Source organism: Mycteria americana, chromosome 3, assembly GCF_035582795.1.
Source record: "Mycteria americana isolate JAX WOST 10 ecotype Jacksonville Zoo and Gardens chromosome 3, USCA_MyAme_1.0, whole genome shotgun sequence".
NCBI lineage: Eukaryota > Metazoa > Chordata > Aves > Ciconiiformes > Ciconiidae > Mycteria > Mycteria americana.
Genome location: NC_134367.1, coordinates 127446099 through 127473941, shown reverse-complemented (window position 1 = coordinate 127473941; position 27843 = coordinate 127446099). Strand labels below are relative to the sequence as shown.

At 43.8% G+C, this 27843-nt stretch overlaps 1 protein-coding gene across 1 annotated transcript; it reads right to left on the bottom strand.

Moving 5' to 3' along the window:
• Window positions 1-172: 172 nt before the first annotated feature.
• HAO1 (hydroxyacid oxidase 1) lies at window positions 173-26900 on the bottom strand. The gene is made up of 8 exons (XM_075497488.1): window positions 26764-26900; window positions 18181-18332; window positions 9599-9854; window positions 5981-6156; window positions 4930-5021; window positions 1528-1686; window positions 1187-1256; window positions 173-798 (listed from the first exon to the last, which is right to left on the bottom strand). The coding sequence occupies exons 1-8, from the start codon at window positions 26898-26900 to the stop codon at window positions 728-730; spliced, it is 1113 nt and encodes a 370-aa protein (XP_075353603.1). The 3' UTR covers window positions 173-727.
• Between the last annotated feature and the right edge of the window lie 943 nt (window positions 26901-27843).

Below are 27843 nucleotides of genomic sequence, written 5' to 3'. Positions count from 1 at the left end.
AGTTTGGTGAAGGCAATAGGGCTACAAGGTTTTGCACCAGCAAGTAGGATCCGACCTAAACCTGATGCACATACATAATGGTTGTCTGATTGCAAGGGGGTTTGTGCCACTTAAACAGCAGTATTTCCCCAATTTTGCTTTGCTGTTCAGTTCTTTACAACTAAGAGTCCTCTGAGCTCCTGCAGCCTACATACTACAAGCCCACATGCTTATAAAGTAATAGCACACAGTGGCTAGGGAAGTGACACTATGTTCATAAGAAAGCAAGATTTAATCTCTACTATCTACAGTGCAGTTTCTCAAAACAGTGAGCAAGAAGTATCTTTTACATTTTACATTTCTGCATTTTGATAGCTGTTTGCTATCAAAGCATTTCTAGTTTCATTTTATAGTTTATAGTTTCATTTTAACAGCGAAGTTACTTCCAGGCATTTAAGTTAATATTAGCATTTGTTGCAAAACACTTGGAAATATCTATGTTGGTCTTGTATAAAGGCCCATCTCTAATCACAACTCCCAGCAGAGCAGCTTTCCTTAAGAGCCTAGGAGAATACAGAAACACCTGTAAAACTTGTTTCAAGTACTTTCTTCAACAAGTGATCTCCTACAGACCACCCCTTCTCAGTCAGGATTGCAGGATGAGGCCCAAGGAGCGAACACAGTTGCTTTTTGTCTGGTAGCACACTTTCTGCACAACAGGCAACACACGAGGCAATAGTCTTCAGACCTAAATCTTGGAAAATACTACTTGATGTCTTCGTATCAGTGTCCTGCCAATTTCTTCTACTCTCCGGCATCCTGAAGGAAAAGTTACATATCAGTTGAAAGCCCTGCTTTTCTATCCCATTCTAAGCCTTTTCTTCTCCTATCCCATAGGAATCTACATTCTGTCAGATGAAATCCACCCCTTAGTGACCAAGGGTTTGCCACTACTTTTCCGCAGATTTATTGCTCTCCTTGTGAAAAAACATACGTGTTTTTACTTAAGCTACTCAGTTCCCCATCTATAAGACAGGGATAACAACAAGTCCTTTTCCCATCTCTGCATAGCCTAATCTGTTTTTATTGCAGACATTTCTGTCTCCCTTCTGTGGGTTTCTACAGCATCTTGCCCAGGGCAAATGAAAGCTATGAGGAAATGCGAAACAGAGGTGATTATTACTGAGAGGAAATGTTGATGTCTCACCTGCCAGTGCCATTGCCAGGCGAAACTCTTCCTTCAGCATCTGGAGAACTTCTTTTGCTCCTTCTTCACCCTAGGAGATTAGGAGACAATATGTACTATTATGTGTACATATGGCTCATGTGTGTAGATACAGACACGTATACGTGTGCCAACAAAGTTTTATGCACAACCGTAACTCCTGAGTACTTGTCATAGTAAATTTTAGATTAGATGGTCTGGATATACACAGACACTGTCACACACGCACCCTTATGTGCACACATATACACACACGCGTACACTAAGCCTAAACAGCTAGTCTAGGTATCTAAAAACAGAAATTTGAGCTTTTTCTAACTTACTTGATAAACCAAGCCCCAGATGAGAGGTCTTCCGATGAATACAGCTTTGGCACCAAGAGCTAATGCTTTGAGAACGTCTGTGCCTTTCCTTACACCACCATCTAGGAACACCTCCACCTTCCCCTCCACAGCCTCAACGATTTCAGGCAAGACATCAATCTAAAAGATTGAAACCAGAAATACATCTTGTCTGCTTCTGTAACCCTATTTATTTTTTGAATGAACCCTTATGTACAGGATCCAAGCTTTAAAGAAGCTAAATGAGCAATTGCATGCCTAACTGTATGCACAAATAACACAGCTTTGTATTGAAAAACAGTAGTGACTTAGCACGTTAGCAGATATACACAAAGGTCAAATTTATTTGGAGAGTCACATAAATAGAATGAGAATCAGCAGGGTCACACAAAATGTCCATCTGATCCCATGACATGTATCCAACACAAGCCAGTATCAGATACTTGGGAAGAATATAAGGAACAGCAAGCACAGAGGAGGCCTTTCCTTGATATTACCCCCCAAACTTCCAGTGTTCGCTAGTTTGGAGATGAAATTGAATCACTGTCACTTTTTAAATAATTTCACTTTCTTTTTAAAATTCATTATTCATCTTTACCAAGGGTCAACTAGCATCCAGAAGCCCAGAGGCAGGCATTGTACCTATAGACATAGAGTAAGAGAAAGATGTGCCCTGAGGAACTTAGAGTTGGCTGAAAAATTTTAATGAATATATTTTTCCTTTTGAAAATACATCTTAATTACAGGAATAATTGTAGAGGAAACTTCTTCACATAGGAAAAAATTAGCTTTCCTCTGAGTTTTGAGCAAGGGGGGAAATGCTTTCTTTTAATGCACGTATATGTTACTTTCACCAAGCTCTACTTATCCCCTACACCAGTGATAAAGGTAAGGGGGAAAAGGATTTTTACTGTTCCTAAGTTACAAGTAAGTAACCAGGCAGTCAAGTAACATGTCCACACCACGCAAGAAGTCCTATCAAAGATACGAGCCTCCTGAATTCAAGCCTCAAGCATTAATTACAGGGCAACTGTTCCTGTAACGCCTAATTAGTTCCTATTCATGAAAATGAGGAAAGACACAAAACTGGAAGCCAAGTACTAAGGAGACTGGAAACAGTGTGTGGTAGTAAGACAAAAGGCACACAAATTCATGTCTTTCAAATACGGATGTAATTAATTTCCTTCCTAATGGATAAAAAATGACTAGGAGATGGAAGGAAAAAAAACTTGAAAGTGCAGGGTTTTTTCAGATTTGGATTAAAATTTTCTTGAAGTTTGGCACTTGCTGTGATTTTTTTCCCCTCCCTTTGGTTTTGCTCTCTTGCCAAACATATTTTCGATCTGTTTCCATAAACAGAGACCACTTTCTACATCCTGACAAACTGTACCAACATTAAAGTGCTATAATAACTAAAGTATGATGCAAACCATAATTAAAACAGATTTCCTCAATGTGTAACTAGACACTAGAAATATTAACCAGCTTGGGTTCAGCTCACGTTCTGAAAACCCATGAAATTAAAGCAAATTATGTTTCTAAAACAGAAACATTTAGCATGATCCGATACAGATATTCACATGACAAAAAGTGCATTGTGAAATGTAGTTTTGTATGATGAAATCTAGTGAACACATCAGTTTTAATAGTGCCTTCTCCTCTGCACTGTCATGTTGCAAAGGAGTAACTCATAACAAGTAGTTTGCAAGTTTAATTTCTGTTCTGCTGCAGTTGGCAAAAAATTAATTCACATTTCTTGAGATTTCTCATTCTTCAAAATGATGTTTTTAATATCCTCATACATTCTTCCTGTTGGATTACCTCACACACAGATTTGCCCAAGATTTTCAAATGCTCTTAGTGAAATTGGGGAATACATTCTCAAAAGGTGACAAGAAGATAGAGGACAGAAGTTAAAGAAGAAAAATTCAGTTCAGAAGTATTAGGCATCCACACTCTGAAAATTCAGTTCCCCTTAAGGTGTCTAAAACTGAATAGCTGCAAACTCTCCAACAGCACAAAATTGCATTTGAAAAAAGAAAAATTGCAGTCTCTCTTTTGACACTGAAGAAGTCTTGACATCAGGGGGTCTTTTTCCTACCAGTCCCCAGGAGTACCTGGAGAGAGTCAGGCAAGAGCATCTCAGAGGACGATGCCTCAACTCAGAGGACGATGCCTCAACTTCATTAACCATTTAGAAAACCATTTGTGCTGGCATTTGGCTACCCAATGCAGGGCTTGGCTGGTGAAGAACCAGCCAACGCAACCAGGAGATCAATGGGTCCATGTGAAGACCTCAGAAAATCAGTGGGTGAAGGAATTCGGCTAGGGAAATCCTCAGCTGCCCCCAAGGAGGTAAGCAGAGAGCAGAAGTGCTCCAGGGGAGGTGGGGGACATGCCAGTGGGACAGCAGAGCCCAGCAGATAAGACGTCACATGCAAAACACTGTGAAAACGGACTTACCTATCCCCCTCTCCCTTCAGAAAATAATCGTGGAAAACAGGAGGTTTTTCATCAAGGACACATTAGGAATACTGAAACAGTCACAACTGGGCTTTGATTCTCCTCCTTTTCATTCTCTTTTTACTTGCGCAGCTTTCCCACACCAAATGAAGAAGGGTGAGTGATGACTGGAATTTGGGGGGTTTTCCTTCAGCCTGAACATGTACTTTTTCATTTTCCTTTACTTCTTTCTTTTTTGCCAGTTGAGAACTTCTCAAATCTCTTTTCACCTTTGGAAAAGGCACAGGATAGCACAACAAGGAAAAGGAAAAAGGAAAAAACTGTAATTTAACCACCCTGTACCTTTTCCAAAGGTGAAAATGTTGGAAAAGAGAAAAATGGAGAGTTTCATTCTGCCTTTAGCTGTTCTGTAACACTGTAATTTTTCAGAAGTCTCTGAAGAATATTAAAAGTGAGAAACAACTCTAGTACAACCTTCAGTGAACTGCAAATGGCAGCAGGGAGTTTTCAAAAAGGATGAGAAAGGAGAAATAAGAGAAGACTAGAAAAATTTTCTTAAAGACTTTCCAATTTCTAAACATTTACCTGACAATAATACACTATCTGAAATTGGTCTTCTAGATTTCCATGCAGGGTGCTGCAGCCAAGGACAGGGTGCCCAGGTAGCTTGAAGAAACAGCCACATGTAAACCCTCCTGTGGTTTTTTGTTTGATCTGACCAAGGGGAGGCTGTGTCTAACTCAGAGTATGACGTGACATACATAGAGAACTGGAGAGAGATTACTGCTCATGGGTTAAGGCATATAACATACATATTTACAGGTTTTTCCTCCAGCTACCATGTGTTCAGAGAAAGCAAACAAGAAGCCAAAAGGTAGAGAAAACCAGACACTACTGGTGCATATTAGCACCAGTACTTACAGTTGCAGGGACCCCATCAAGCTGTCGTGCTCCATGATTTGACACCAGGATACCATTTACCCCAATCTTTACAGCTTCTTTAGCATCATCAGCTAGGAAAAAAAACCCAAACAAACAAGATATGCCTTTCCATAACTAGGAGCTTATTGACATCACAATGAGGGAAATTTTGGCATCACTGAAAAAACATTGCCAGCTAATGCAAAGCCACCTTAGGGCTTCATCCTTCCAAGGCCCCATCTCAACACAGAAAAGAGTTGTCTCTTTAAGCAATAAGACCAGAAAAGTAATTTGAAATGTTGGAGCAGAACATTTTACCACTTTGGATTAGCAGCCACTTTGGTTGCTAGCCTTTTTTTTCCTCTACTGTGTCCCACAACTCATCACTAAGAAATTATTTTGCTAAATTATTTTCTCCAAGCCAAAATTATCAGCATGATTACAGTAATAATCCATACTTAGTGAAACCACTTCACTGTGCTCAGTGCTCTTTTGACAGAATGGAAATCCAGCTTTCCTTTAAATAGCGTACAACTCGGATCAGAGTTAGAGTTTACAGGCGCAACGAACAGAGCAAGTTCAGTCTTCCTGGCTGCATCCAATTTCAGATATAACCGATGCGATGCCAGCCAACCAACCAACTAGTTTAAGTGATCAGTAGCTCTGGTCCCTACCTAATGAACATCAAGGTAGACACACCCTGTAGCAGTCATATAAACCATCTGACAGCTCCAGGTACTTATTTAAGCAGCTGCTTCTGCAAGTATCTGGGTTGCTGGGTTCCTAACCATGCATGAGGAAGAGAAGGTTTTTTCCCTTTGATTGTTTTTGGCTCTGCTTTGGCAAATCTTCCCTACTTAGCACAGCATGGAAATATGAACGTGCATCCCACCATATTCCATATCAGCAAAGGGGATGCTTGCTGTTAACAAGTAATGCAATTCTATGCAATTCTACAGAAATTTCCCCAGCACGAGCACTTTTCCTTCCCTGGCGCCTCCGCGAGAAGGGACGCCTCGCCTTACCCACGGGAAGCAGCAGAACTACGCACCCCTGAGGATTCCTTTTGCGACGATGGGCAGCGAGGTCAGCCCTCGAAGCCATTTGATGTCCTCCCAATTGACGGTTGCATCAATCGCCTCGGCTACGTACACAGCCAGTCCGCTATTTTCTCCAAAGTCTTTCCCTGAGGAGAATGCCAGGTCACTGGTTGAAAAGTTTTTTAATCTAAAACAACAAAAGACATAGAAAAACAGTCTGAGAAAGATTCATTGTAGCCACGAATCAGTCCCTCAGGCCAGCATTCAATATATCTATGATAAACCTTTGCGGTACTGCAGAGCAGGAGCAAAAAAAGCCTATCCCAGCATATCAGATCCCAGTCCTTAGTAAGCCAAAACCTTTGGCTGGCAAAGCATTTGATAACATTGGTGCGAGTTTCTCTGGCCCAAGGCAACAGTCCTAGTGCTTTCAAAAGAAATCGGATAAAGTCCAAAATCTAAAGGTTCAGCATCAAATCCACAATCAAGAGGGAAAACCCAGCAGTGACAGCATTAATTTGGGCTCAAGCATCTGTCCTCCTATAGACCTCCCACATGACTTTGGGCATTACATGTAGCCACTCCTTTTGCCTCAGTTTCCCACCATAAAATAGGAAAAACAGTATCTGCCAGGAGCACTGTGAGAATAAATGCATCAGAGGCTGTAGGACATTCAGACCCTAGAGTGGTACAGGCTGGATGTGAGAAGAGAACATCAGTCTTGCTTGACATAACCCAGGACCCACTGAAGTCAAGAAGTGCACGCCTACTTACCAGCAAAAATCCCCTTAGCTTTCATGCAGCAAGTTTGGGTTTAGTTTTTGGTGGGGTTTTTTTTGTTTTTGTTTGTTTTGGGGTTTTTTCCAAATCCAGAGAATTCAGCTACTGGATGGAATAGGGGATTGGGTAGGTGGGAGGGGAGAAGAAGGAAGAGAAATTTTGTTAAGCTTCATGAGTTAAATGGATCTGCATGAAGCCTTGCAAAGAATTCAGAATTTTCATCTGTCCGACAAAACCAACATCCAGCCAGTTCACCTTGTGTCTTTTTTGTATGTTTCCTTGTAAAATGTAGGGGGGGAAATTAAGTTCATAGGAAAACATTAGCTATTATTTGCTCTTCAGCACCAAATCAATCTCACAGGTTCTAGGAACTGAATGATAAGTGACAGCCACTGCACCAAAGAGTTCACAGCCTTACTACACAACGCAGGAGAAGAGGAAAGGAGTGCAAATAGAGAAATTGAGGCTGTGCTTGCATTAGAAAGCTGAAGCAGCCCCTGCATGCTCACAAGCACTAAGCCACCATTGGCAACACCGGTGCCACCAAGGACACCCCTGTCCCACACAAGGCTGATCGCTCTGTTCTCTGGAAACTGTGTCTCGTTCCACATTGCGCTATTTTATACTCATATTCCACATTTTGGGAAATGCATGGGGTTTTTTTGCATGGAAACTGGCTAGTTTCACTGCTGATTTCATGCCTGGTTTTTCTGTTCAGCTCCAGGCCCAGAAGAAAATGAGAAAGGAGCAGGCTCTCAGCAAGACAGAGCTTTTCAGCTGTTGGTTTGTGGAGGGTGGGGTACCCAGAGAAAAACAGAACCATGGATAAGATTATATAAATAACTGTTGTTTTTCTTGGCCTGTGAAATGCAGATCAACACTTGAATGAATGTTGCCTTACATACATTTCTGAGCACAATGGCACCTTGTTGTTGCTTTGAAACTTTGTTGAAATCCTGAAGCCAAGAAAAAGTTATCACATAAATGAGCAGAGCCCCACGCTAGGAGAGTTCACTGCCAACTCTGCAACAAAACACTGTCCCAGGATCATTCTGAAATCTGAAGTGATTAATTTGAACCTTTAAAGATTACTCCAACTTCATATTATTTCATATGGTTCACTCAAACAAAACCTTGTTACAGTTCGGTCAGGTGGGGTCAAAGTGTTTCAGAAATGCTCTATCGCTTTCCTCAAATATTTTTGGGTTATTTGACTCGCATTCAAAAACTCTAACCCCAGGCCTTAAAATGATACTGCCCCTAAGAAAAGCTACTTAAAGAATTATTTAATTTTTTTTTTAGGTAAAATGACAGTGTGTATCAATAATGTTTTGTCAATCACAGATCTGTAGCAGGATTACTATATGGGGCACATTTTAATGTTACTTTTGTCAGGGATTTCTTGTTTTCTAGTGCTTTCCTCATAAGATACAGAAATCATAGGCAGAGTTAAGGTTGCTCTGTCAACCTTCATCATATCATCTATTAGTTTCAAGTACAAGTGTACGGGGGAGATCTGACACCCCAAGCTCTGGAGGTTTTTTTGCCTGCGAGGTGAAGAATCCGATTCATTGCAGAGTCCCATGGCTTACCTTCAATTTGAATATTATGAAAAAGACGACAGACCTTAGGATGTGATATTATATTTCTTGCTATATACTTGTTACATATGGTATGTACATAGTATAACTTAACAGTCTTAGGAGACATAGGAAGAGCACTTCAGATCCATTGATAGTATTCAAAACTAGCTTTCACCCAGAACTCAAATCAAAGTTAATCTGCTTCCAAATATGTTCAGCTATACTTTATTTTGTTTTCTCTCCGTTTTTGTGTTCATTTGCAGGCTCTGAATAAGAGCAAATACAGTAGTCTTAATATATGCTGTGGCAGATTGTGGTCACTGCCAAGACCTACCTGCAAGATTCTTGCAAGATTTTTAGCTCCATTTTGCAAACCCAAGTCCTGGATAACCCATCCATTAAATAGTCTTCCAGCCCATCCTTGGCTGCTAACACTGTGCCAGCACTTCAGCATATGCTTATTAGGGTGGTCTCTACAGTCTACCAATTTATATTTGCAAAAGGCTAGTGAAATCATTGCCCTTACAACACTGCTGGATAACTCTGTTAAAATTAAATGCTGAAGTAGAGAGGAACTAGAATTAGTGCCAAAGTCAATCATGAGGCCACAAATTCTTCTGAAGTATAGAAAATGTCCCAAAACACACATGGGGGTAGAAGTTGCCTTCATGAAGGATTAGAAAGACTGATACCCATGTGTTTCTGTATTTGAGTAAAAGAAGACGTGAAGTTGCTTGGAAAGGGGCTCCGTGGTCAGTAGCAACATGGCCCTGGACCCAGTGCAGTGTCATAGAGTAACATAGGTTAGAAGGCACCATAAGATCAGTTGGAAGGGACCTTGGTCCGCTTAGTCCAGGCCCCCATTCAGAGCACAGCCAACTCTGCAGCTGGATCCAAGTTCAAAGTCAGAGCAGGTTGCACAGGGCTGTGTCCAGCTGAGTTTTGAAGACATCCAAGAATATATTGACAGGTGTACAAAGAAACGCCCCATCTCTCTAACTTCATCAGTCTGCAGCCTCACGTTGCCTGGCATGCAGTGTCTTTTACAGTCTGCAAACAGCCAAGAAAGCTTAGTTTTGACCCAAAGAAGATGATAGCCCAAGCACAGCAAGAGATATGTGCTCAGTTCCTCAGTGTTATCACCCAGTGTGGTATGTGGCACCTGGAAGAAATTCCTTGTGCCAGAGACAGATTTTCCCCACAGCACTTCATGGTGACCACAGCACTACCATGCGCCCGTCCCGCATCCCACCAGCAGGCACCTACCTGAGGTGGGGAGGAAGCTGGAACTTGTTGCGCACATCGTCGATGCGCCTACCAAGGAATGGTGTGTCCACCGTCACGAAGATCCCTTTGTAACCTGCTCTCTCTGCACGCTTCACGAGGGATTGGGTAACCTCCCGGTCCTTGTACACGTAAAGCTGCAGCCAGTGAAGGCCAGCTGGAGCTGCTTCAGCCACTTCTTCAATGGAGGAGGTGGCCCAGGAGCTCAGCATCATCCCTGTCCCCATTGCCTGGCAGGCTGGAGGAACACAAGGTTATATTTGGGATTATCCAAAAACAGAGGCTCCTGTAAACAGGAGCACTTGGCTCATGAGAGTGTGTTGGTGCACATAATTTCACACTGCCTTTCCTCAGCCTTAACACATTTTCAGCCTTCTAGGGAATGCTACAGTAATGGTTAGCAGTAACTAACAGCGGTGGGCTGCTGTGAGAGCTCTCTGGCTTATTCTCTGTGTTTATAGGCAAATTTTTGGCAAGTGCTGTCTGCACACTGTTTGGGATGATCCCTGCTCCAATACTGGAAAGAAAAGATGATATAATCAAACTAAGCCTAACCCATATTAATAATTATTTATCCTATGGGGACCCTGTTTGTAAGCCCCTAGCGTCTGGCTACCACTTGTCAGAAATTTTGGCACATACATTTAAGGACATACACACACATGCAGAGTTTTAAATGACCTAAAAAAAAAAAATGCATTTAAGTCTTCCAACTTTTTGTACACTGCCACATCGCTGCAGATCAATGTTTCAGCTCTGTCATTCTCAACATTGCTCTTCAGTCCTCCTCACCACTGCCACACACCCTGCCTTGAGCATTTTGATCATGGCCTTTTGGCTGCTTTCTCCCACCCCCAAAATATTCACTAGCATTAAACCTATGTTTCTTGAAGTGCTCCTCTAGCAAGTGCCTGTTGTAATCCCTACAGAGCATTTCAGGGCATAATAAAACAGAAGGACACAGTCCAGCAGACCACCTTATTTAAAGGCTCAAGGGGGAAGCTCCACTTTGCTTCAACACCTTCACCTCCCGTCTCGTGGCCTGAAGGAAAGGGACCCCACACATAAAGCTTCACACTTCTGGCAATAAAAAGTAGACGTTCTGGTCTCGCTGAGAGTGGGAGAAACACATCCCAAATGGCAGTCCCCACCCAGAAGACCCCAAAAGTAAAATACAGAGATGAGCCAGGACAACAGACAAGTGGTCTCCAAAGTCTCCGCTGAGACCAAAGAGATGGGTGCTCATGCCCTATGTGTTTTGTTCCCTCCTCTTTTATCTTCAAAAGCTGTGGAGTGAAATCACTCCCGAGGTGTGGGCAGCCCCAAGGTTAAATGTCATCCAGTAATCCCAGATGGGGTCAAGCAGCCGGAGGCTCTGTGCCGGCTGCCTCCTCAGGGGCGATTTCCAACCAGGGCTGGACTACAAACCGGCTAACCTCATGCAATTATATTTTTATGAATCTATCACTTATTCTTTTTGGAGTAATCTGTCACTTAATGTAAAATAAAGGAAAACACACTGTAAAACTCAAAAATATTATATAAAGCCTTATTTTTCTTGGTCTACCGCAGTATGCATATTTTTAATGTAAATGGACCTCTGTTTTAAAACGTCATCTCCAGCCCATCGAGGAATTAAAAAGTGGTCTTTATGACAACATTTTATTAAATAAGGATTACAAGTCTCAGAGTGGAAACTTATGAACAGCTTATTCAAACAAATTGGTTACACCCTCCCACAGCCACCAGGCAGCTTTCAATCAGTGGAAATACCGTAGCGATGAACCAAAACACTCTACATTTTAGCCATTTACTTTGCCCCCTTAAAATTACTGGAAAGAGTTCCCTCTCACAGACTAGGTTCCTAGAAGCGAGTTTGTTCTGAAGAACCCATGCATACTGAATGCCTAAAGTCCTCTTAAAATCAGCTGTGGCGGGTTACCGCAAATCCCATAATAAATGATTTGCCAAATCAAGTCCATTAACCAATGCTAAGAAACAAGGGATCCACATTCCTGTTGCTCTGTCAAATATGAGTTCGTGAATGAGAGGGAGGGTTGCTAACCCAGCAATTGCAAAACCCTCAGATCAGATAAGGGAAAAATGTAAATGTTATGGTTCAATCTGCCTTTAGGTATCCATTTATTTCCATTTTTACTTCTATTCTCAAGTCTACCTCTACAGCCCTACAGACACAGGAATAGTTGCAAAAGTTAAAATACAAACTGCACGATAAAATATACTCGTGAATGGAAGATTTAACGCACAAAATAATACCGTATCCTTTCAGCTTATCTGCATACGTGGCAATAGAGAAGATGCTGCTTTCATCTTATTTAAGATTAGATTTAAGCAGTTTGGTTCAATCAGAGTTCAACTATCCCAAACTGGGTTATGGCGTTTTCACGCAAGCACACTCACAAATGCCTCTCGTCTATCCTGTAAAGTTAACAACTCTCTGGTAAAGCACCAGCTCAACATGCATATTTTGGATCTGCGCGGTCAAATTCAAAGTTCACACACACAAAATTTTTCAAAGTTAGAGATTCCAGGTTCCAGTGTTAGCTGATCTGTGCTTTATCTTGATCATTTTAAAGCTTATTTTGACAATTTTCTAGACCCTCAAAAACACGATACATAGTCCTGAAGTGTTGCCAGGTTCTGTTTTTCTTCTACCTCAAATCAGGTTTTGCTAAAAATATACTCCCATTTCTTGCACATTTAGCTGCAGTTGAAGAAAACAGAAGCAATTCATTTCCTCCAACAACTATATTTTACACTTCAGTTTTAGGGTGCTGCAAATATCATTCTTAGAAATCAGGACTGGGTCCATATTCCTGTGGGACACTGTTGTGGCAATATGTGACATTTGCCAGAGTTTAAACATCAGATTTTTGTAAACCAGCCTTTCCTCATGCCATTTCAGATTGCTTTTAGTCTCTTTTTATCCCCCCCCCCCGGTCTTCTTTTAATCCCGAGCATTGCCCAAAGCATACATTTACCTTCGTACAGACTGCAGGCTCCCATTGAGGTCAATGACAGCGCAGAGAGCATGGCAGTAGCCACACACAGGAGGCTGGGGAAGTTTTCAATATCAGGACGATAAAGCTTTGAGTTATTTGTACTCCACCTTGTTTCAGGGCCAAATGCAACTAGAATTGGGATATGGCGGGGTGCCTAGGAGAGGGGAGCTTCACACAGCCTTTGCTCCGCAGCTGCCTTGAGTGGGTGCAGGTGCCTCAGCCCCACTGCTACCTGCCTGTACGTTAGCCCAGGGAAGCCCAGAGCAAGGACATATCTTCGCACCAGGGAATATAAACCTCAAAAAAATGGGGCTTTCCTCATTCTTGGGGAATTCAACTGAAGTATTTTACATAGCAACAAATCACGTTTGACCATGGCACAGGACCCACTTGGGAAGTCCACAGGAGAACAGAGCGATAACATTTTTTAGCCCTTTTTTCATCCTGAAATCTGAGAGTCTCCTTCCAACCTCTGATGGGACATTACTCGATTAACTGGTATGGGAAGGGTATGGAGTTTGTCCCTATGGGCAACCCAGAGGCAACATACTTCAGGGCAGGACACTGGAGAAGAGCCCAGTTTAAGCTGGCATATTTTGTCAGGGTTACCTTGTATGGGAATGGGAACTCTTGCTATTTTTCTCTAGCTGTGCAAATTCCCATCGTTTCCCTTTTAGGGGCATCTCTGAAGCACGGCAGCCGAACTGCCCCACCGTGGTCATTCTTCCCTGAATCCACCAGTGAATCCACTGTCCCCAAGTTAGGGGACAGAGGACATTACATAGGATCAACACGATGTCTTCCTGGCACAGTGGTATTTCTCAAGAGAAGTAGCTGTGTTCTTGGAGCTGCATCTCCTAAGAAACAGAGTTGTTTAAAGTACTTGACATTACTCTCTTGACGAAACACACTTGGCTGAGAAATCCCCTGCCCAGCCTTACCTCACTTACCCCTTACAAAACCCTGCGTGCGAGTTGTGCCTATGATCATTTTGTTGACACAATGCATTTTGTCAGCTGTGCAGGAAGGCTGCAGGCAGCAGGGAAAAATACGCCTGGCCAAAATGGATCTGGCTGGTCTAGGAGGGCTGTCGTGCCAGGCTGCCTGCATACACTTGCAGCAGAAAGTCCCCTGGCCATACTGGTCTCTGGGGGGAGTCAGGGCCAGGTCAGTCCAGGCCATGTTGTCCCACGTGAATATTGTCCTCTCAGTGACTCTGGAGTAGTCATACCTCACAGTTAACTTTTTTTTTTCTTTTTTTTGGAACACCACATAGGTAACAGGTGAAAGATGGGTACAAAGTCCTGCTATTTTCACCGTGGCAGAGCATGAAAAGCGACAGATTGCAAAATCCCTGTTTCACAGTCACGGGCATGTCCAACGAGCACAAGGAACCTGAATTCAGATGCTCAGCAGCAGCGAAGCAAACAAAAAGCACGGTAGAAGTCTTAAGAGCCAAAGGAAAAAAGGTGTTGCTCCCTCTCTAGTGGAAAGGATAGAGCTGCCAGTAACTCAACTGAAACGGGGAAAAGAATGCTTTTCAGTCAATATTCCTATTCTCTCTTTGGCAAAGCAAATGGTGCAGTCACATCACAGGTGATGGTGAAACCCTTCTTGCATCAGCAATAACTCAAAGTTGTTTGAGAGCAGTTGCAGAGGGTGAACGTACAAACACCACATCTGAGCAACTAGCATTCAAAGCTTTCAAAAGATCTGGCCAAGAACACAATCAGGCCGTTCAGCCTGATTTTCAGCAAGTAAGAGAGAAGTCAGGTATTGCAATACTGCTTTCTGGGCTAAAACAAGAGAATATAAGGTAGTCGGTCAGTAAGAGAGCATTATGCAATTAGCAGCAATATAAACAGAATAGAAATCTCAATAAAACAATGCTACATGTCTCTTTATAATCAATTAAGGTTTCAAAAAATTGCTATTTCTTGCTCAGCAGCTGGATGGTGCACAAGATTTTGTTTCTCTGTACTTGAAGGTGGGTCCTATTTACAGGAGCATGAGTAGTACTGCACTTTCAGGCAGACGACACGGGGATCACGCTGGTTTGCAAGCACAGCATGAAGTCGGGATGGCAAATGAATGTCTTTGCGTGGAGGAATAGTGAATCTTCTGATGGACAAGCAGAAAAAAATCATGTAGAATCAGAAGAGTTCTGTTGAAAACTGTTTAGAGAACAGCCCTTTGCTCTTTAGTGGTGGCTAAGATTATTCATCAAATTTGGCAAATATTTTTAGTTAAAGAGGTTGAAATTGGAGTGGGAAGGATGAGAAAAATTCACCTAAGTCAAAATGTCATGTGTTGATATTTTCAAAATGGAAATGTTTTCTTCTGAGCTAATACTTTTGTTTCAGAATAGAACTATGGCTAAAAGCATTAGCTAGTAGGAAAATGAAATAAAACATTGCGTTTTGGATCAGATTAAACATTTCAGTTAATCCAAAACAATTTTCCTCCCAATTTTGCAGTTTCTACTGAACAGAAAAACCATTATTTGGAAAATTGCCACATACACTGATGAACTACAACTAAAATGCTAGGGAATATACTTGAAGAAAGACCTGGAAAAACTGGGACAACTACCAAGGTCTGTGACATTGTTTCAAGGACAAGAGAGCTTTCTCTATAAGGAAGGACTGCAGGCCCATTTAGACGTGTCAAAGAAAACTGAGGAGCAACCTTATTATAGCCTATATGGACAATATTTTTTTCTTTTTTTTTTTTTTTAAGTCTAGCTAACAGAAGCATAAGTAAATCCCACATCTGGATTTGAAGCTGTACAAGTTTTGACCACGATTACAGCTTATTCTGCTCAGAGCGGAGTTAAACTTTGGAATAACTTACGTTGTGTTGGATGGTCTGTCACCAGCAACTTTTAAAATTACAATTGAACATTTTTCCCAAAAAAGATCCTTTACTAATGAACAGAATTGTCAATGAAGGTGTGTTTAAGGCAAGCTGACAGACTTTACCCTATTTCGGGTAAGATGCATGCTCCTTTCCACCAGCATGGTTGCTGCAGGAGAGCATCCCTCAAGGAGGAGCAGCAGCGAGGGGCAGCAGTTCCCAAAACCCCAGCAAGCCCCAAAGCAAGGGGTCATGAGGGCAGGGAGTTTTACCTAACAAGACACACCATGACATGCTCTCGTCCCTAGAGAGGACATTTACACTGCAACCTGCAGGCAAACCCGCTGGAAGAGCGGAGCAGTTCAAAGCAAAATGCTGTTGCTTAAGGGAATTCCTTGGCAGGATCAGGCATTGTTCTCAAAATACAAAAAGGTCGGGGAAGGAGCTGTTATTGCTACTGCACCACCCTGCTCTGCAGGTAAGGATGGCGTGAACCCAAGATTATCTCTTGGGCTTTAACCCCAACCAGGCAGATATGTGGCTTGTGGTACCTGCTGAGCAGTGGCCGGGCACGCACGTGCACACTGTGGGTGCTCCTTTGGGCAGCTGCCGTGCCCCCCGACACGAGCCGGGGCACACAACGCCTGCTTCCCTAGCTGGGAAGGGGCAAGATTCAGACCACGCCATGCTTTCAAGGATCTTCACAACAGCAGAAGCATCACCACGTACGTCGCTTCCTACACACCTGAGCTGAAAGTCAAGCTTACAAAGTATGCCAGGCGTTGCAAAAAGCCACAAGACCATAGATCAGACTTCCTTGGCTTGTGTAAATAGGTGCAGCTGAAGCAAAAGCTGATTTAAAGCAACCAACAACCTGCTCGCTTATATTTCAGAGATATCACAGAGTTTAAGAGGAGTTGGATGTAGCAAAGCCCCTGATCCCGAATGTCCCAAGTTTAAGGGAACCTTTAAGCCAACCGTGTACTTTACAGCTAGTCCCTGTCGTCTTATAAGGTCAAATGAAAAGCTTGGCACCGAATGCCCCACTCCACCTCTAACAGAGCACAAAACTGAAGCCGTATTTTTTCTGCAAGGAATGTTAATGCAATACAGAGGGTGTGATTTTAATTACGCTCTCCTTTGAAAGCGATGAAAAATTTACCAATTCCTATGGATATGTTTATTTGACCACACATCCAAACTGTTGCCAGTACACCAAGCTCTCCTAGCTTGAAATCCCAAGAACATTAAATGCAATAATCATATGTTAAAGTTTGAAAATGTAAGTGCACAAAAGTCAGGAAATTAAAAAATTAAGTTATCTCCCGCAACCATAACTCAGCCCTGGTAGTCAGCCTTATCGTGCCACTCAATTTTACATGCCATCATAGATTTATGCCTTAAAACGTGGCCGGGCCGTGGCATCGGTGGGAATTTTTGCTAAGGAACATCCTGAATTTTGTGTGTTTCGAATCTTGCTCTTAATATTGCATTAATACGTTGGCACTTAACAGTATAATGCTTCAGAGTTTCCTCCCAGCATAACCTGGGCCAGAAATAATCCGCAAGAGTTGCCAAAGGACAGGACAGCACCAAGGCGTCCCACCAGATGCCGCTTTGCAAACCAATTCAAGGTATTCGAGCTCCATCGTGTGGAACGCGCCTGCACATACAATAGGCATAAAATCTTTGGCTTCCTAATAAATCTCTTGGGAAAGGGAAAAATGTATCCCCAAACATACTCTAAAATCAGATAAATCTGCTTTTACAGAGATTGCTGCTGGAGTTGTGCTGCAGCCCGTCACCGTGCACATCGCAGCGACGTGGCTTTTTAATGAGAATTGAGACCAGCTCCCGCGGCAGGGCAGGTAATTAGACTCACTTCACACTAGCATTTGCTGCATTGGTCATGGAAACGCTGTTAGATTAATAGCTCAGCCATGCACAGGATTTTTTTTTTTTTTAAATATTGCCTATTTAGGTTTTGTATCCTTCTTCATTCAGTGCTAGAGCATTGAAACACGCAGCCCCATGCTGTTTGTATGCAACAGGCACACCGTGTGACCTTTCTCAGATTTCGTGTCATTCTGCAGCTTAGGTTAAAGGAGTAAGAAACAGTTTCACATCTGTATTCTGGTTAAAATCCCATTTCCCGCAGCCTTTTAGGCTGCGGCCTCCATTCTGGCAACGTCTTTGTGCAGCATCTAGCCCAGAGGGCCCCTTATCTCGCTGGCTCCCTGGGATGCACTCAAAGAGCTCTCTTCAAAGCGAGTATTTTTCCCAGACGAGCAAAGGCTCCTGAATTTCTAGCAGCAGTTCTGTAACAGGAAGAATGTTGCCATGACTATATATATAGTTATATTTATAGAATGCATAGACAGATGTATAGATAAATGTAGTTTTCCATTTTGTATGTCTTGCAAACAATTTCCCTCAAAAATTTCCCCATTGCACACTGCATTTCTCATCCCTGTTTATAGCGAGGGAGAACCCGCACACAAAACAGGCAAAGGAAAACAGTAAAACACAAAACCAAAAATAAACCCGATTACTCTGAGCAGCAATTCGAACCCATCCTGGCCACAGCATCAGGAGCAAGAAACCAAGCCAGGCTTCACAACCAGCAGGCACAGCATTTCTCTGTTCTTCTCTAACTCACTGCGAGCGGGACTTTGTGCGGTTTACCTTTAGCAGTAGCCGTCTCTCCGTCAGCGTGAGCCATGCGCTGCATAGCAGTCGCTCCGACGCAGACCGGCATGCTGATTTTCTGCCCCAAGACTGAGGTTGACAGGTCCATTACTGACACGTCCCTGAGCACCCGGGGGTACAGCTTCCATCTGATACAGACACAGATAAAGAGAATAAAAAACCTGCATCATTGGGGTTATTTACAGTTCCTAATGGGCAAGAGCAAATTTTCACCAGGAGAAACACGGTGAAAGCCGTGTTGGGGCTGGAGCAGAACCTCATTGCGTGGCCCAGAGGTGCAGCAGGACCCATGAAACGCACAAAGCCAGGAGGAAGCGGGCAAGGAGGGACCAAAGTGGGGAGACCTTATCGTTCTCTACAACTGCCTGAAAGAAGGCTGTAGAGAGGCGGGGGTTGGTCTCTTCTCCCAGGTAATGAGTGATAGGACGAGAGGGAATGGCCTCAAGTTGTGCCAGGGGAGGTTTAGACTGGATATTAGGAAATGTTACTTCACTGAAAGGGTTATCAAGCACTGGAACAGGCTGCCCAGGGAAGTGGTTGAGTCCCCATGCCTGGAGGTATTTAAAAGACGTTTGGATGAGGTGCTCAGGGACATGGTATAGTGGTGGTCTTGGTAGTGTTAGGTTTACAGTTGGACTCGATGATCTTAAAGGTCTTTTCCAACCCATACGATTCTGTGATGTCCATGGAGGGTGAAAGGGGCAAAGAGCCTTTGAACATTATTGGCTGCTACCATTTGAAAGAAAAGATAGGAGCTGCAAAATAAGAAGGTTCACGGTGAGTCTCAGCCTCCTCAAATGCCTTGGGGCAGAACTGGATGACAGAAGGTGTGCGGGAAGAGAAGTCATCAGCCCCCCTCAGTTATTACTTCTATGGACTAGGGAGCCAAGACACACAGGATTTTTGGATAAAACTAGCCTGGCCAGCACGCTTAGCCCTCCCTGTCCCTGTGCTACGGGTCTCTGCAGTGACGCTACACAGAAACGAGCTGCCACATGGGAAGCGGGTGGGCAGGATGGCTGCCCTGGCTTTCGTCAGCTCGGGGGAGTGTGGAAATCCACTGCACCGCATCTCCGCCGGCACAGAGACTGAGTCGCTTTGCTCAGAGAGGTCCCGTCCCCAGCAGTCGCCGGCTGCTGTGCAACACGTAGTCCCTGGGACTACAGCTGCAGCCCCAGAGACAGCCCATCGTACCACAGGGACTCCAGACTTCCAGGAAAAAACCAAATGTGGCCGCTGTAATTTGGTGCAGGAAAAGACCGAGTAGCACAACTGCTTTCCCAATAGGGCAAATTACAATCTAGTCCTTGAATGACGTGGCCCAGCATCTGCTCAACCACTCCCGACCTTGCTTTGCCCTCAACGTGTCTGCCAGAAACCACATCAACCCAGAGCTGGGCTTTATTCTCCACTGGGGTCTTCGGCCCGGGTACAAATGCAAGCTGACTCCAAAACAGAGCAAACTAAAACACACTTAATCTGAAATTACAATTTAGTGCAGTCAGGCTGGACGTCACACGCTTGCACACATAGAAATTTATGGGTTTGTTCCCCTCACAACAGGATCACGATCCCTCTTACGGGTCGACTAGATGACACCGCAGTATCCGAATCTATCTTAATAGGGTTGCATTCCTGGGGGTACCTGTGAAATTGGACTTTTTCTCAGCATCCAGGGGATGTTGCAGCACGGTCACTGTTACTGCAAGCCACAGGAGGGTGTGCAATAGCAGGGGCTGCCTCTCCACACGGGTGTGCGCTGAGCCAGGCCAAACCCTCTCTGCAAGCGGTGGTAGGGTACACATCAACCTCTCTCTGAGGCATCCCTCCCTCCGAAAGCACTCTGCGCTTTTTAGATGATGGCTACTGAATTTTAATTAGAGAAAATCATTAAAAGCTTAAGCTCTGGTACTGCTGAACCTGACTACCTGCTCAGCACTAGAAAGCCTGAGACTGACGGTATTATTACGAGCAAGCAGATGGCAACCAGAGCCACCGTTACCCTCAGACTGTGCTCCGACAGCGAGTAGTGGTCAGCTTGAGCTTGCATATTAAGCCAACAAGTTGGGGGGGGGGGGAGGGGGGAAGACACAATCTCTTCATTTTATAGAAAGATCAAGAGACATTTTCATAAGAAGCCTGGGACAGAGCCAGGATGAGACCCAAATTTCTGAAGCCCTAGAGCACCGGGTCATGCCAGCTCTCCAGGAAGCACTCCCCAGGGAAGAGAAAGATGGTTATGATGCTTGGAAGGAGATGTGTAGTTGTGGGAGTCAGCTGTATTATTCCATGCCAAGACACACACTGCAAGTATGTCTCCTCAGGCTTGTTTTCATGCTATTGTATCCGCTTGTTATTTTTCGGGGAGGATGGGCTGAGGGTGGGACAAAGAAAACATGACTTTTTTTCCTCCCCCTTTCTTCCTAATCCTCGTTCCGAAGGCTTTCTCCCAGCTCTGAGACATCTTTTCCCAGCAAATACAAAGAAAACAAAAATCCTTTAATAACCTTGCTCACTTTTACGGTCAAACTGAAAAGCATAAGGATGTGAAGTATCTCCTTCTTCCCCAGCCTCCTAGTTTCTCTGCTGTCCCGGACCTGTCAGATTTTTACCTGGTGCAAACCACTTCCATCTCAAAGCACGCGCATGAGGATCAGTCCTGAAGTACCAATGTTTCTGTACTGCTTTTAGCTTGGGAAAAGAAACAGAAAGAGCAAAAATCCTCCCAACAGCGTATGCAAGAAAAATGATGCCGTTTCAAGCAGCGATAAACAGCCTCCTTCCCGCTCACCTTTATGTGCCACCAAATTACTCCGTCCATGAGCTTTTTGGGGTCCTCCGGCTCATTAGCCCCAGACTTTAAACGTAAACGTCTCCTCCGATGCCTTCTGTGCCTTCTCTTCCCCTCGCACCTTATCAGGTCGCATCCTCTCGACCAACGTCAAATCAATACTCAGAACTGAGTATTTACTGGGTCCCACGAAAAACACCAAAAGGAATCACTACCTTAGTATCGTAGTCTTTAAATAAAACCTGATCTTGCTTTGGAAACATGGGTTTTTTCAGCTGTGAGTTTGCTGGACACTTGAAGTGAGGCATTTTCTGGACAAGCCATAGGGAAATGCCCTCAAAGCAGCAAGCAAAACCCAGGAGCAGTGTTTCCCACTAACCGGAGCGTGCATTCACTAAGGTGCCACACACCACCTCCTTCCTCCAAGTCTTTGAGTGAAAATATTTCCTGGATATTTTGTAAAAACCCTGTATATATATATTTTTTTTTTTTAAATTCATCTTCTCATCACCCACATTTTTTTCCAGCCAAGTCCACGCTCACGTGCTGCAATCAGCAATTGCAAGTGAGTGCATCTTTCTTCCCAGCTGGAAGCGGGGAGATGCCGCAGTGGGGAAGGCAGCGAGCACTCCAGCTAAATACTGTTTTGAAAGAAGGATGAAAGGACAGGAAGGGGGATTAGCAGGTTTTTTTTTTTCCTTTTGCCTCTATGTTAAAAAATTTCAGAATGTAAATTATCTTGCAGTTGGGTAAGAGGGAAGCACTCACTGTTTTCCCCACTCATTTTAAGCTGTGAAAAATGCTGAAATTTTCAAACTGCAACACATTTTGAAGCAGCTCTTCTTGTTTCCCTTCCAAGTCCGTGCTAAATAACCCCTTCGTGCCGCATCACAAGCGGCATGTTTGGGCAAGGACACAGCATTCAGGCAGTCTCCATCCCAACTGCAACCCACTTTGCTACTTCAATCTCCCCTACAGCTCCACTTCCCATCCTCAGGGGCAGGTGCTGGTGCTGTGCAAGGCCAAGCAACAGCTGCTCTTGCTTGAGGAAAATCAATTTTCTCTCCCAGGATGTCTTGCCATCCACACGATGACTCTTTTTGCAGCACTCTGCGAATCCGAGGTGAAAGACATCGCAGAGACATAACCAACTTATTATTGCAAGCATTCCTTTCCTCTTCTCCCCCCTACAACTTCACATGCTTGTTTGACCCCAATCACATTCTCAGCCTTGCTTTTTTAACCAGTACTTAAACTATTTATGTGCCCAGTCATTTTAACGCCCTTAATACCTAGCTACAAGACGATACATCTGCAGAAAAATACGCATCGATGCTGTCACCGATAAACAAGCAACTGCTGTTCCTCATACACGACAACAAAATGCATCTTCTCCAAAGGCCGCCGGGGAGTCAGTGGTAGAACATGTCACAGCGGATTAGCAGAAACGTGTTCCTACACACACAGACGTCCCCCTTCATTAAAATGCCGAGAGGGGAGATTTCAGATTGATTTCTTGAATGCCATCAAGCTAAAGGCGTCCCGACTTTGTCATAAAATCTATTTTCCATTCAGGCCCCTTGGTTCCTTGACAACTTGAGAGTAAATTTAATCGCCAGACAGCACGGTGCGGGAAGGACACGCGGTGTTTCAGGACGCAGAGCAAATGCAAGGTGAATGCAGTCAGACGCCACGGGGAGTAACATATGCTCTGACATCCCAAATCATCTTCTCTGGCCTTAATGCCTCACTTAAGCCAGTGCCGTCTCCACGTCATTTGAAAACCATGAATAAAAAAATAATTATCTGGCCTTAGCAGGAACACACCAATATTGAAACGCGACCTCCAGTTCCTCCCTCAATCCCAGAAGAGCTGGAAGCTAGAGAAGAGTTACTGTACCTGGTGTTAACCTCATCTTAAACACTGGCCCTTTGGAGACATTTTATGCTCTGGTATCTGATTACAGGTCCAAAGTACTTCAAGCTCCAGTGCTGTCAAAAGGCCAGGACATTCATTTTATAATCTAACGAGTATGGATTGCACTGCTCCAAAAATTGCATGGGCCATTCCAAAGGTATTCCAGCATCTATCAAAACTACCATTCATTTGCTAGATCAGTCCTTAATAATAATCTATTTATTTCTTCATAAATGCAACCATTCGGTTGCCAAAAAAAAATAAAGAGCTCACAGACAAACCCAAGAGGGATTTTTCTCCAAATACAATCCATCCTAGCAGTCTCGCTCACCCGAGTAATCTTGCACCACAAAGATACGGGCTAACAATTCATGCTTCTGGTTCGGTTTCATGCTTTCTTCTCTTCCCTTTAAACATAAACATTTATACATATATCTATAAATATTTGAGTAAACTCTAAACATTTTCAATCAAGCTGAACCCTGCAGCTGAGCTTCTGACAGTGGAAATCAATGGGAAATGAAGCTGAACGTACTCGTTTCTTTCACAAAGTCATCTGACTTTGTGATCTTGGTGGCTCGGGGGTGTAAAGTCCATCTTTCTTTATATTTACCCACAAGCTGCGCTCAGGAACAGGGAGAAAAACCAGGAACGTGCTCAGAGACACGTGAGGACTGTGTGAGAGTCAGAGCGGGCAGCAGTCCTGCATCCTTAACCATTAGGCCATGCTTCTCCTAACAGCAAAGAAAAAAAGAAAGATTTTAAAAGTTGCTTGTGACAAACAGGTCTTAGAAACCAAAATCCTGTGAAGTCTTTATAGCAGGTTTCTACCTTTTCTAGATGTGTTGCCAGGAAGCCATTGCGAACACGGTCTAATAAACGGTTAACTGTAGCATGCCTTGTGCTAAGGAAAGAGGAACCCACACCGTGCCTGGTCCTCAGCAGCGAGAAGTGGGAACCGCTGTAGCTATCGAGATCGAGCCCATGGAGCCCTGTGCTCAACATGCTTCCAAAAAGGTTCACCGGCCCATTAAAGGGGTCACCTTTGCAGAGAGGAAGGTCCATCTGGTTGCAGGCAGCAAGTGCTTACTAGAAATATTTCAGTCTGCAAATAAGACAGGTACAGGAAGGCACTAGAAATGTTGAGAACGATTTAACTTATGTTTTTCAGTGCTACATAAGGGCTATTTTTAACTCTGACACCTTTACTATCATCTCCTCCTTGTTACAGACAGATAAAAGAGCACATTTGTCCACGAAGCTGTAAATCACTGCATCCATGCTCCAGCCCTGCACCCTTTCCACTTCATACAGGTAAAGCTGGTAAGCCTCAGCAGATGACTTCAGCTGCAATGCCCGTCCTCACTGAAGAGCTGTGCTAGCGCTGCAGTGACCAGGAAGGAGGGGACCGTGTGTCTCACCAGGGCAGCTGGGTTTCAGGCTCTGATCCCAGCTCTCCCGCTGATCTGCTGGGTGACCGTCAGCACATCACCGCACTTTTCTGTGCTTTGGTGGACACCCAGAAAGAGACGTAGATGTAGAGCGATGGAAAGGTAACAAGCAAAGCTTTGACTTCAACATTTCTGCCCCGTGACCTCTCTCTTTGGCTGTCAACAAGTTCTGTTGTTTGATGATTTAATAGAGCAAACCCCCTTGTCCAGTCTTTTAGATTTTATTAACTGCCTTTTTGGAAGACGTTGAAATGGCCTAAAGCTACTGCAGAAATTAGATCTTGTTTTCTGTAAGACAAATATACAAAGGGATGGGGAGCAAAGACTCCGCTTCCATCCCCTTCATACCTTCACTGCTGAGGAGCAGGAATGCGGTGTCGAGGGCCTTTTGGCCACACCAGGACCTGGCAAATTTAATTTTTTTTTTTTTTTTAATGTCTCAGGCTGTTCAAGGCACTGCTGGTTAATATCTCCTTCAGTTCCAGGCTGCCTGCAAGCTCTGCAGTTTTGAACACCTAAAACTGGAGGCTTTTATTGAAAATATGATAGAAGATGCCAGGAAGGATGAGGTGAGCCTGAACCCCACAGGTGACCGGCCCGATGCAAGGAGGTCGTCTTATCAGAGGAATCTGCCCCTGCAGTGAGAAATAGCTTCAGAGCAGAGCTGCTCTTATCTCACCACTAACATGATGGTCTGCTAATACCAAAACAGCAAGCGGATATACCCAGTTTTTTGTTAGCCTGTCTCTGGGCAGTTTAGATCCAATTTTTGTTTAATCATGATTAGCTCTAGTGGTTACTAGTAAAAATTTCACTACGTCTACAGTTTATTGCCTCTGAGCACGTCCTTTGAGTGTCCTTAACATCTCATTTTGGTTTTATGAGGGCAAATAACATCATAGCATCTGGAAGCATTAAAAATAAAAAAATAAAAAAATTAGATGAGCGGTACTACATCCTTTCCGGCTCCTATTTACTCCTCAGAGCCAGAGCAGTCCTTCAACTTGTGTTTGAGCAGCCTCAAGCACAAGGGGAATTCAGTCCGTGATGGGGCTTCTGCATGGAGCTAAGAGGTCTGGAATAAGTGGTCACAGTGGAGGTTAGTTTTCTTCTTCTCCTGACATTATAAGGCTTTTCTATACATATCCCTAAAATTAAGGTTCTGAGCTGATTGCTGCAATCTGACCTTTGAGATCCCGCTAAATGAATTGCCACAGAGTTTCCTACAGCCCTGAAGTTGCATGGGATTTCCAGCTGAATTGCTCACAGCCCATGGAAAGGCACCTGGAGCGGTAAGTAGGATTGCTGCTCTACAGCAGAAAAGCAACATGGGGAGGGAGAAGGACTAAAGACAAATAGGAAACATCTTGGTTTGGTTTGCTAGACTCAGAGGGATTTAGGACAAAGCCTTTAGAGATGAGAAAAGACAAGCGCAGGGGAGTTAAATGTCTGCACCAACCGGGCACCCGAAGGGAAGAGAAGCCAACAGCCGTTTAAGCAGTTCGACCGGGCTCAGCCAGGCCGAGCGATCAGCCTCCAGCTGCCGCCTTTCCCCTGCAGCGCTTGGGCTGATGCTCTGGGGGCAGAGCAGCGGCAGAGATTGAGGGGATATGGAGCCAGCTGACTTGACGCGAGTTTTGACGTTCTTCCACTGAATCCGACAGCAAACACCGACTTCGTTTGTGTTGACCTTGTACTTCTGAGGGAAAGGGTGGCCTGAGTTCAGGTTTTGACAACAGTACAGGGGGCCAGTCTAAGTCAAGACTGGTTTATAATAGTTCCCATCATTGGGTGAAGGGCTGACCTTCTGCTGGAGGCCCCCCAAGGCACGGCTTAGCCACCCAGTACTGAGCCTTGGCTTTCACGGCTCGCTCCAGAGCTAGGATATGCAACTGCTTTTTAGTAGGCTATGCAGCTCTGATCTAGCAATGTTGTACAAGCACTTACCAGGGAAGGCTGCGTAACTAAATCAGTCCAGGAGGAACAAGCAAAAGGGAAAACCGACTCAGGACCTAAAGGGTACAAGCCCACCACAAGAACTCCTTGCCGGCATTATAGCCCAAAACGCAGAAGTTACAGTTTCATCAGCTGATTAAATATTGGAGTCGAAGGACTCTTTAGAGAATTTATGTTAACAAAAGAAATAAAATGCACGTAAAGCTAAAAAGATGCTAATGGATTTTAGGGACTGCTTTTTGACAGAAAATGTTAGGTGGAGAGTGAAAGGGGAGAGGCAGTTGTTCGGAAAAGGAATTATTTGAGTCTTTTGATAAAAACCAAGAATTTCAAAAAAATCGAGTTTTGTTCACCTAGAAAAATCTAACATTGCACCACATCTACAAATAATGCAGAATTTACAACTCTCCCCCTCCCACTCCAGCCTTAAATCATCCTCCTACCTTGAAAATGCTGCTACGTTATCTGCTAGCGTTTCTTGGTCATCTGCTCCGGATCGGTAATAATCATACACTGATTTTGGGAGGAATTTTTTAGCATACTCTTCAAAATCAGCAATGCAAACTAGTTTTCCAGACATGCCTGCAGACCTCACAGGGCTAGTTTATTCCCACTTCTCTCTCTTTTAAGCTCTGTATTTTTGTCTGTAAATCATTAATACGGGACCTCATCAGGATTCGACTCACCTCCATACCAAAAAAAAACCCACCAACTTCTTGTGCCATATTGGACTTCAGCACCGCGTTTTATTTCATGTGGTCACGGCCAGCCTAGAACATAATGGCATAAAATATGGCAAGAAAACAGAAAATTAATCAGCAAGGAGAGGAAGGTGTAGGTGCAGCAAGCATGACTTAAACCTGCGCTAAGAGGTACGTACTGTCTCATGTATGCCTTTATCATCCAAAAGATCCAGGAGACCAAGACAAGAAAGATACTGTTTATGTCTAAAAAACAAAATCCTGATTTAGATATTTATAAAAGCGGCTCCCGCCTGGACTGGCATTTAGGACAACACTTAACACAAGTGAGTTTCCAGTTATTTCCATTAAAATCCTGGACACCGAGTCAAGTTGCAAGGACCCAGCTGCCAGGTAGCTCGGGCATCTAATATGGCCTCAGGCAAACGGCTCCTGATTTTAAGGCCATTCCAGCTCTACAGCCCCAAGAGCGCCAGTTATTCTTAAAATGTTACGACGTCAGATGCACTCACCAGCTGGAAGTAAAACTCGCTTATCAACGAGATGACGCTCATCCAAAGCGTAACAGACTCAGTTAAGATTTCCTGATTGAATCTTGACTTAAAATTTAACAAATCTACACTGTTTGCAATAGGTACACAGTACTTGTTCGACAGGGAAAACTTATAAGTATATCATGTATGTATATACGTCAGTTTTCCGGCTGTGCACATTTCAATTCTTAACAATGCCATTTTATTAAAACCAGATTTGGGGGAGAAAGGAGAAATCGATACCTTAATTGGAAAGAAATCTCCCGAAGCATAGCACAAGATGCGGCGG

Bases quoted from the DNA above. Each gene is read 5' to 3' on its own strand.
- HAO1 (XM_075497488.1), bottom strand. From the start codon at position 26,900: ATGTCTGGAAAACTAGTTTGCATTGCTGATTTTGAAGAGTATGCTAAA. The intron at 5,022-5,980 runs GTGCGTAGTTCT...TTTTTTTCCTAG, and splicing joins CGCAAAAGGAATCCTCAGGG to CTGATGATGCTAAAGAAGCT. The intron at 1,257-1,527 runs GTAAGTTAGAAA...CTAATCTCCTAG, and splicing joins TCTGGGGCTTGGTTTATCAA to GGTGAAGAAGGAGCAAAAGA.